The 10,000-nt window shown below is 39.0% G+C and overlaps 2 protein-coding genes across 5 annotated transcripts in view; both read left to right on the forward strand.

The window, feature by feature from the left end:
* The first annotated feature begins 784 nt into the window (after window positions 1-784).
* On the forward strand, window positions 785-1,776 carry LOC138021078 (52 kDa repressor of the inhibitor of the protein kinase-like). Its single transcript, XM_068867950.1, has one exon. The coding sequence runs from the start codon at window positions 838-840 to the stop codon at window positions 1,774-1,776; it is 939 nt and encodes a 312-aa protein (XP_068724051.1). The 5' UTR covers window positions 785-837.
* Window positions 1,777-3,436: 1,660 nt separating this feature from the next.
* The window catches only part of LOC138021699 (septin-7-like), a 20,365-nt gene continuing 13,801 nt past the window's right edge, over window positions 3,437-10,000 (forward strand). For 2 of the 4 annotated variants that reach the window (XM_068868661.1, XM_068868660.1), the window contains exons 1-4: window positions 3,437-3,547; window positions 3,934-4,036; window positions 9,116-9,225; window positions 9,739-9,839. In XM_068868661.1, the coding sequence (XP_068724762.1) occupies window positions 3,946-4,036; window positions 9,116-9,225; window positions 9,739-9,839 (302 nt within the window). In that variant the 5' untranslated portion in view covers window positions 3,437-3,547; window positions 3,934-3,945. Of the gene's footprint in view, window positions 3,548-3,588; window positions 3,845-3,933; window positions 4,037-9,115; window positions 9,226-9,738; window positions 9,840-10,000 lie in introns of those variants that run through there. The other 2 variants (XM_068868659.1, XM_068868658.1) reach the window with 1 other exon arrangement.

The raw sequence follows: 10,000 nt of genomic DNA on the forward strand, positions 1-10,000 counted from the left end.
CTAAAACTACGAATAAATTAAGTAGTACTTACTTATGAATTACATTATTTACTTATGAAAATATTTACTGCTTATTTAATTACTTATTACGAATAAATAAGTAGTACTTACTTATGAATTAAAATATTTACTTATGAAAATATTTACTACTATTTGAAGTGGTACCATGACGAAAATCGCATCTTTCCTATCTAAGCCATTTTGAAACATAAACAAGTAGTCTGCGTGAGAAGAAAAATGCTGTTTACGTTTTTCAAATATCTCTTTTCGTTCCAGAGATATTCGAGTTTTTAAAATATGTAAATTAGGCAAGTGATGACGTCATACACTCAACCAAATTTTGTTCCAATATGATGAAAAGAGATATCTCAGCCAATTTGTATCAGAAATTTTTGATTTTATGCAGTAAGTCTCCACAATATGAGCTTAACAGTTCTGTTACCATGACATCATACTGGCTTCCAGACCTCCCCATATTATGAGCTTTTCTGGCCACCTTTTGCGTTCCATTTTGATATTTGCTAACAGCACTTCATATGCATGATCCAGCAAGCATATAAATATAAGGGGGGGGGGGTTCGAGGGATTCGAAAGAACCCCCCTTGAGGCCCAAATTTTTTTTTTTATTGTTGCCGACCTAACCGAACGCCGACTCTTGGATTGTCAGGATTGCGTTTGCGCTAGCCTATTCAAAATAAAGTATTTGTTGTTTTCACTGTTATGTTTTCGGAAAAAGCCTCTTATAACTCTTTGTACGACCAGATGCCGGAAAAGATGTCTGAAGCGTACGAGCATTTTTATGAATCCTTCGAGTATGTCGTGTATGTTTTGGAAGTCATGGCACATAATCTACACCACGACGACTGTGCAGCCCAGTTCTATGGATGCTGGAACACAGCCACTAAGAGGGATGCCTCTGGACTACTACAAGCCATTACGAACTTTGAATTTGTCGTGACTTTTGTCATTGGATACCTCTACCTGTCGCACATGAGTGCTCTAACAACGAAGTTGCAACGGAAGAGCAATGACATTTTCAAGGCTTTCACGATGGTTTCGAGTGTGCTCAAGTCGTACCAGGACATGCGCGCCGATATGGACGAGATGTATGATGATGCGTATGAGAAGGCAATGGCAATGGCAGCTAAGGTGGGAGTGGCGCCAACAGCTCCCAGAGTTGCTGGCAGGCAACGTCATCGCGCCAACGCTCCAGCTCCAACAGCAAAGGAGTATTATCGGATCAACGTGGCTGCTCCATTTCTTGACCACATCATTTTGCAGCTAGGAGAGCGCTTCGATGCCGTCACCGTCCAAGCCTCAAGGCTGCTTGCTTTGGTTCCCTCTGTAATGAACGAGAATCAAACGAAGTCGCAAGAGTTACAAGGGGTCGTTGATATGTACAAGGACGATCTTCCATCTCCACAGCTCTTCCCGGCAGAATTTCGGCGGTGGAGAATCAAGTATGTAGAGGAGGAAGAGCTCCCGGGCTCGTGTACCACAGCCCTGAAGCAGTGCGACGACGACGAATTTCCCAACGTATTCACTCTGCGGCTCAAAATACTATCCACTTTGCCCGTAACTAGCTGCGAGTGCGAAAGGTCCTTCAGCGCGATGCGAAGGTTAAACACCTATATGCGATGCACGATGAGCGAGAACAGATTAGAGTCACTTGCACTTATGCATACCCATTACGACATGCAAATAGACCTTGAAGAAGTGGTGGAGCTTTTTGCTACCATGCATCCGCAAATGGTACAGCTATCAAATTTGCTGTGACACTTAATGTTACTGTGGCCCCTTGTTGTGATACGGACTGTTAGTGTTATACCAATAATTGCACTAGCTTATTGTATAGTAGCAAGAGAAAATGAGGGGACAGAGAAGGAGGCTCCCGGTCCAGCCCTTGGGATATGTCATGTCCACGAAAGTTATTTTTAGACGAGCGGAAGTCTTCCGAGACGTCCGCATGCAGGCCAACCTCGGTCCGATGTTTGAAAGAAAATATATATTCATCAGCCTTCCACGTGCTCCATCATTTTCTCTTTTCACTAAGAACCTGAGAGCGAAGCAAGACTGCATGCGAACGTCTCGGAAGACAGACTTCCCCTAGAACAAAGACTTCCGCTCGTCTAAAAATAACTTTCGTGGACATAACATATCCCGGCCAACGCCTTGAGCCTCCCTCTCTGTCCCCTCATTTTCTCTTGATAGTAGGGAATTAAGGGACTTACAATACTAGAGCGATCCAAACTGACGTTTGATTAAAAGCGCTTTTTCTTCCCTACCCCCACCCTAAGCTAAACGGTTTTCGCCAGACAAATGGATACGAATCCCCCTTGAAATACTCCAGCTACGGGCCTGAGTAAGGTACCGGTAGTTGTGCTCGACTGGACAAGCTTGCGACTTCACTTGACCTTAATAAAGGGATTATTATTGATATTACTGTAACGGATAAACGAATTGTCCTAGGAAAACTCTAAAGATTTTGTGGAGAGACTACTGAACGGTGAAGTAAATAAGACATGGCCAGAGAACTTTGTGAGAAGACAAAAGCTAACTCATTTTGGTCATCTGAAAAGGAGTGGGCTACTGAACATCGTGCTATTCTTACTAAAAAGTCTGTTAATAACCTTTTCATGCACTCGCCTCGCTGTTTATTCAGTTGTAGTTTACATAATAGAGGGAAAGCGATGAACGGCAAGAAGAACAAAAAGATATTCAGGATCTTTTGATGAGCCAATAACAGAAGCTGTAAGATTAGCGTTAGATAGAGAGCGTTTCTGAAGCTACGCGGGCCAATGAGGCAGCAATTGCTGAAGTGACGTACTGAAAACGGAGAATTTACGGACAAGCAAAATCAAGGATTAATCGGCAAGTGATAAGTCGAGGGCGATTACGGCTACATTTCGTTCAAAGACATGAGTATTTCCAACTTGAATAAAGTTTATTGAGATAATTCAGTTTGTGGTGAAGCCCCGCTTTTCAATTACACACAACTGTTTGAAGATCGGGTGGCATAATCATAATAACAATTCTCCGAGTCCCTCGCGGTGATGTTGAAGTATTTCTTTTCTCAGAAATGAAGCTTTGTTGGTGGGAGTCCTACATTATTTACAACCTTATTATTCAAACCTTGGAGTACTGAATCCATGTAATTGATGAAAGGATTCAAATTTTGAGCAGATGTTTTTCCAAGTTTTCCTACAAACACCTGTCATTGGAGGTTTTGCATCAACAATCAACAAGTGGCGATACGAGCTTCGTATTGTTAAGCACTTTTCCATGTTGAGAAGGTAAACGTAAAGGGAGGCTCATGAAAAAGAAAGGAAAAAGAAAAACTCGCTTTTTCGTGTGCATGGGCTGTACATTGTCTATTGTTGTGTGACAGGAGAAATTCACTTCCGGTTTCATTAATGCATGTGCGCATGCGTAATGTCACACGCGAGTTATGAAATGAAATAACACAGAACGATTTGAAAGGCGTGTTTTTTTGTGTTCGTCTTGGAAAGTGCATTTGAACGGAATATTCCTCCTTAACGATGGGTTGGTAATTTATTCGTATTTCGCAGTGAAGAGTTGTACTATATTTGGCATTGTGGGTGTTTTGTGGCTTGATTCGGTCGAAGAGTTTTCGGTTGTGCGGGAAACTTTTGCCTGTTTGGGATTGTGTCTGGCTTGGGGGAGTACCACAGCTCACCAGATAGTGGTGAACATTCTTCCATCATTAATTTAAAACGTTTCGGTTCCTCATGCACTAATGTAAACTTTCTTTTGCCTTCTATCCCTGACGAATGAACTCCGTGTCGATACAATGGCTGCAATAAAAAAATCTCCGTCCAAAGCGGTAAGTGCATGCATTTGTTACCCATCGTGCCGATTTCTCTTGTGTGCTGTTTTGTTAGACCGTTTTTGTTTCCTCGTTCTGTTTTACAGAGTGCAAAAGGAATGGAGGGCTATGTTGGATTTGCGAATCTTCCAAATCAAGTATTTCGCAAAAGTGTCAAGAAAGGATTTGAATTCACCGTTATGGTCGTAGGTAAGTCGCATCATTCCTAGCCCTAGCTACTCGCATTAATTTGAGCGGAAGAGAAATGTCTTCAACAAAACATATTGTTGTTGCGGGCATTTCATTTTAACCGGTCTTTAAAATCGAAACTTGTCAGGCATACTCAAGTTGGAGTAAATTGGGGATGTTTTTGAAAAAATACCAACTTTTATTTATTTTCTAACAAAGAGTAAAACTTGGCTAACTTCATAACGTACTCTTTGTGAATTCTCAAGCGTGGAATGGAAGACTATTTCCTTCTGTCAGCGAACGATTTCCCCTTCTGTTGAAGCTGATTGAAGCGCGTGGCACGTATTTCATCTCGTTTATTGTGGATTTAAATCGCGGCTTTGTCAAAACTGCTTTAGGTATTTCCTATTTAAAGTGTATTATGAATGAACGATCGATGGGAGATTGCCATAATCCCTGTATAAGTTTCATTTACTTGCTTGTTCGTCAATATAAGCTTCACCCCGCCTTCAAAAGTGAAGTTATAACTGGTCATTTCACGCTTATGCAATACGTATATTTTTGTTTTGTTGTAAGCTAAAATTTAACTTGTCTTCCGGTTGGCGCCTTGACCGGCCAACTCACGTTAGTTTATTCATGTAAAGACGAATTGAGATCTGACATGTTGGCTTAAATTACAGATCAATGCTAATCGGTGTTGAAGTAAATTTTTGTTCAGAGCTGGGGTTTTTCATTTTCGAATGATAATATTGCATGCGATTGAATGCAGATAACTTTGTTTGTCTGGATATTTAAAAACCTCACATCCATGAAGAAGTGTTTGTATTGCAGTGAGACCTGTTGACAAATTTATCAATTTATTTTACCGCTGCATTTTGCGTGTTGTACTTGCTTCTTTGATAACCAGAGGTCACTCTAATCAATATTTCACAGTTTCCTGCGCATTTAATCGGCTCTTGATATTTATGTTTCATAGAAGAACTGGCAAGCTTGCAATTTTCTACCACGCAAATTAGGAGTCGATCACACTTTCAAAATGACGCCAAGCCAGATCCCAACGTTTGCCTCCAAATTGATTAATTGTACCACATGCAGGTGTAGTCACCCACACGGTTTGTTGAAAGAAGCAAGTTTAATTATTAACTCTGAAAAAAAGAGGAGTGGATCAGGATGAATTACACAGGACCATGGAGTTTCAAAATATTTGAATTCTCCTTTGAACCAAGGGTGCATCTAGATCTAATTTCGCTTCTCAAAATATTTTCCTTTGTTAAGAGTTGCATTTCTTTGAAGAGAAACACTTGAGACGTTTGTGTCAGGGCGTCTGAGTAAACACAAATTAAACCAGCTTTAGGTATTTTATTTGCAATTGTTTAAATTTTCTCATTTCAAAATTATTTCTCCTTTCATTTTTCCAGTGCAAGGAAATTAAAGTTGGCCATATCCAAAACAATTTGCAGTTTTCTAAACATTCTGCCTGTTTTGTACAACCTTTTTTAATTTCTTTTTGATTCACCACTCTGGCCTGTTTTTGCAATTATAATAAATTGTTTGTTGTAATCTGCCATTCTATTGTCTCATCCTATTGCAGGTAACAAAATTCCTTGTTTTTTGTGATCTTCTTTTGGCAGCAAGCTCAATGAACTTCTTAATTTAAAGATTTTTCTTAAGCTTAAATATTAACATATTTTTCTTGAAGGGGTAAAATGGGAGCTGGGATTGACCTGATTTTTTGGTGGGAAAATGAGATTCAATTACTGGGACTGGGATTTTGTTAATGGGAATGAGTCCTTGGCGAGAATGGGATTTGCCGTAAATTGTCAGAGGTTGTCACGTATTAGTTCTGCTCAAAATTCCTGATATCAAATATTTCATGTGGTCTTCTTGCATTCCTTGTCACTTCCATATGAGAGTGAGGACCTTCCTGATGCCAACAGACGTATTTTTGAACCTCAAAGCCCCCTACCCACCACATCCCTACATCTAATACGGCTTGACTAGCACAAATTGAACCCACTGTCACTGACTCATGCAAAAAGAAGAACCTCAGATAAGGTATTGGACAAGGTGCCATTACTGGTAAATGTGTCAGGGACAGGAACTGAAAGGTCCCTACTGATTTGCAAGATCTTCACCCCAGTGATTGTTGTGAGTCTAGTGAAGAGGGCAGAGAAATGGGAGACTACACTGGTCAGAATGCTTCTACATGTATGTGCCAGGTGATAGCAGGCCTCTTTCAGTGGACACTTTGGGAATGAATCCCATGCAGTATATTGTACCTCACACTGTCTTTATGATCTCAAGTTTCATTTTGAGACTTATTATTAACTGCTTCATACAACATATCCATGCTCTAAAATTATATTTTGCCTATCATAACTCCCGCTGGGATTTTAGTAGGAGTGCCCCCTCCCCCCCTCTCCTCCTCCCCTCTTCCCTTCATGACCCTCTTTCTTCAAAGCTCACAATAATATTTTTAAAATATTGAGATAAAAATAACTTACATTCTTTGTACAAAGTGAAATACAAGCAATATTCTCTGAAAGAGATTTATGATTTATATTGGTGTAAGGCAATTTCTGTCCTTTTATTACTACATGTAGATGTAGGATGCTATTGTACGTACATGTAATGCAGCAAACTGGAAATTATATTTGACATTGATATTAGTTTTGCTGTAAATTTATACATTGTTCTGATGGACATTGCCAAAATGCAGCCTGTAGATTCTTTAGATATTGCCTCCCGATTTGAACAGCCTTTTACCTCAAAATTCTTTTTATTTGGCAAAAGTCAACTTGAAGGGTTATTACCAGGCCTAGGAAGAAGTTAACTTGCCCATTGGGCAAGCCAAGTTCTTGGCCCACTTAGGCACCTGGAGTGCTTCCTTCCCTTGCCTAGGTTTATTAAATAATTATTTTTGTAGTTACAAGCAGAAAAATATTGTAACTTTTTTTGTCTCCTCACTCCAGACATATAATTTTTTAAATACTTCAAATTATTGACTAATTGAGGGCAGGAGTATTGGCTAAGTGGTCTGAAAAGTTGCTCCTCCAAGCATGAAATCTACTTGTCTTGATTGCGAGTTTTCTCAAATGTTGGCTAAAACATACATCTATGTGAACTCCCAGTCTTTTCAGAGACTTAGCCGCGTACCGGTGGCTCAGTTGGTTGAGCATCGGGCTGTCATTCGGGAGGTTGAGGGTTCAAACCCTGGCCGGATCAACACTCAAGATCTTAAAATAACTGAGGAAAAGTGAATGAGAAGACTTTTAAGTGTTCTCAGAGAAGGACTATAAATGATTGGCCCTGTCTCACAAATATCTTTTATGTTCGTAAGTTCCCTGTGGGACGTTAAAAAACCCACACACTATTCAAAAAAATAGGGGATGAAGTCCTCAGTGTTGTGGCTGTCCTGTTCTCTCCAGCAGAAGTGGCCGGCTTGGCAGTGATGTCTCTAAAAGATTTAATACTTACGCGTATGAGGCCACCTAAGCAGAAACAGCCATAAGTCAAAAAGGGACTTTGCAAAGTGCTGGAACATATAGAATGGTGATATAGATAGATATTATGCTTTGACCCATGGCCGAAAGAGAGGGAGTGCTGTCACAGTGGGTCTATCCCTGAAAGGCTGTCATAAACTTCTTTGCATTGCAGTTGAAATTAATTTTACCAATTGAAATAGTTTGTGATAATAATTATTATTACCGGTATTATCCTCTCAGCGATACACCTAGCACGCCTCTACTTGTAACTAGCTTGGTCTCCTGGTTCTGTTAGGTTTTAATTTTTTGAATTTCAAATTGAAAAAAGTGAAACGTGTTTGCTATAGAGTCTATAGGTAAATGGTCTATAAGTAAATGGAGTAAGTTACGGGCACTTAAAGGTTGAAAATTGAAAAATAAAATGTATTAATTATTATTTTAGTTGGCATTTTTGCAAATGTTGGCATCTCAGAACAAGTTTGTGAGGTCATCTGCTGAGGGATCTACCCTATACCTCTAAATAACTTGATGATGGAAAAAGGTCTCCTGGTTTTGTTATGTTTTGCTGTGTATTAAAAGGGAAATTTCAAAGTGAAAAGAGCAAAATGTGTGCTATAGGTGAAGGGATTTATCTTTGCAAAGAAAACTATTCGAGGTGGAAGAGTGGGAAATAAATTAGGGGGCCTTACTGAACACACAGACAAAAAGGTAACAGTGGATTCTGAAGAACAATACCTTAGGAAGAAAAGTTTTCATACAGTTAACACAATAACAACAACTTTATTACCCTTTTCCCTAACAGAACAAATTTGTAATGAAGAAAATTAAATTATAAAAAGATTAATGGCTACCTTAATAACTGTGAAAGCTAATGAAAGAAGGAAGCCAAAGTGAAAAAGTCTAATTTGAAAGACAGGTTGGACACACAAGTATAACACACACAACAGAACAAAACTACAGTACTGTACAATCGGCTACCAAACTATCTACCTACCTATCTAAAACCATAACTTACACTTAGTCCTTAATGCAGCAAATAAATCATAAAGAAAGAAGGCACATTGTCACATTCAAAGAGAAAATTTATTTGATAATGAAAACTGTTGAAATTCGGCCCTCTTGTCAGATAACTGATCGATTTTAGTGTTTAAGGGCAATAATTTTGCATCAAGGACATCTTCAAGCAATTTCTTCGTAAGGGGCTCGTCCCCCAAGTTATTAGAAACTTCAAACACTTAAACACAGATTGTAAACAAATGGGAAAAAAGTCTACAAATTTACAGAGCAAGAAAGAACTCCTCTTTACTTTCCAACCGCTGACCTGACACCAATATCAGTACCAGTGTTGTATGGCATCACTGCTCTCTCTCGAGCTCCCCAAGTGTCAATGTTGTTTGCTTGGCATTGTGACTGACCCAGGTTGCTCAAAGCTTGGTTAGATCTATTTTAAATGATAAATTTTGTAGTCTATCACAATATTACATTTCTGTCATTCTTCAAGGTTTGAGTTTAAAAAAATTGGTTGTACCTGGTTTTTTGTTAAATTGCTCCTTATCACATTCTGTCTTTGTTACTGTTAGTAAGTTTCCTTCTTGCTCTTTTTTTTTTTTTAAAGGTGAAAGTGGTCTAGGTAAATCAACACTTCTCAACTCGCTGTTTCTAACAGATATCTACACCCCAGCTGCTTATCCCAGTTCGGAGGAAAGACTGAAAAAGACAGTTGCTGTGAGTGTCACTTCAATGAAAAACCTATGTTAATGAACAGAGCTATAAACCATCTTGTATACCCTCAGTGCATGAATGGAAATTAAATGTGCCACTGTTTAACATTTTCAAGCAAAGCAGTCTAGCATAAGATTATGAACACCTGAACTTAGTTTAGTGACTAAACCCCTTTAAAAGTTCTGCAGCACCCAAACTATGGAGTGCACTTCCATTATAATTATTGAGCTGCACTCAATAAGGGCCATATTAAAGACTTTTGATCATCTTATGGAACAGGCACACTAGAAATAAATAAATCATTATTTATTATTGTGTCAATGATACACTGTAGTTCATGCAGTAATCGAAAGGTCGTGCATGGAGAAGCTCTGTGCACATTATTCTCTCCAGTGATTCAAAGGTCATAGGTTCAAATCCTGCCTTCTGTAGGTCTCTGATTTTTCAGTTTTCCTTTCAGCTGTTACCAGGCAACTACAATTACCTTAAATTTACTGAGTGTTTTTGCAAATTCAGGTGAAGCCTTCAACTGTTGAGATGAAAGAGGGAGGAGTGAGGCTGAGATTGACTGTCGTGGATACTCCAGGATTTGGAGATGCTGTCGATAACACTGACTGGTAATAAATGAGACATGAATTTAATGTTCGTTTAAATTTCATGTACATGTGTGATCTATGTTTTTTTTTATCATTCAGTTACTAGTTATGTGTAAACGTGTTCTGAAAATAATTATTATTGACTACTTTTCGTCCCCCTCCATCTGAGTTTCCTTTTTTTT

This window comes from Montipora capricornis, chromosome 10, assembly GCF_036669925.1.
Source record: "Montipora capricornis isolate CH-2021 chromosome 10, ASM3666992v2, whole genome shotgun sequence".
NCBI lineage: Eukaryota > Metazoa > Cnidaria > Anthozoa > Scleractinia > Acroporidae > Montipora > Montipora capricornis.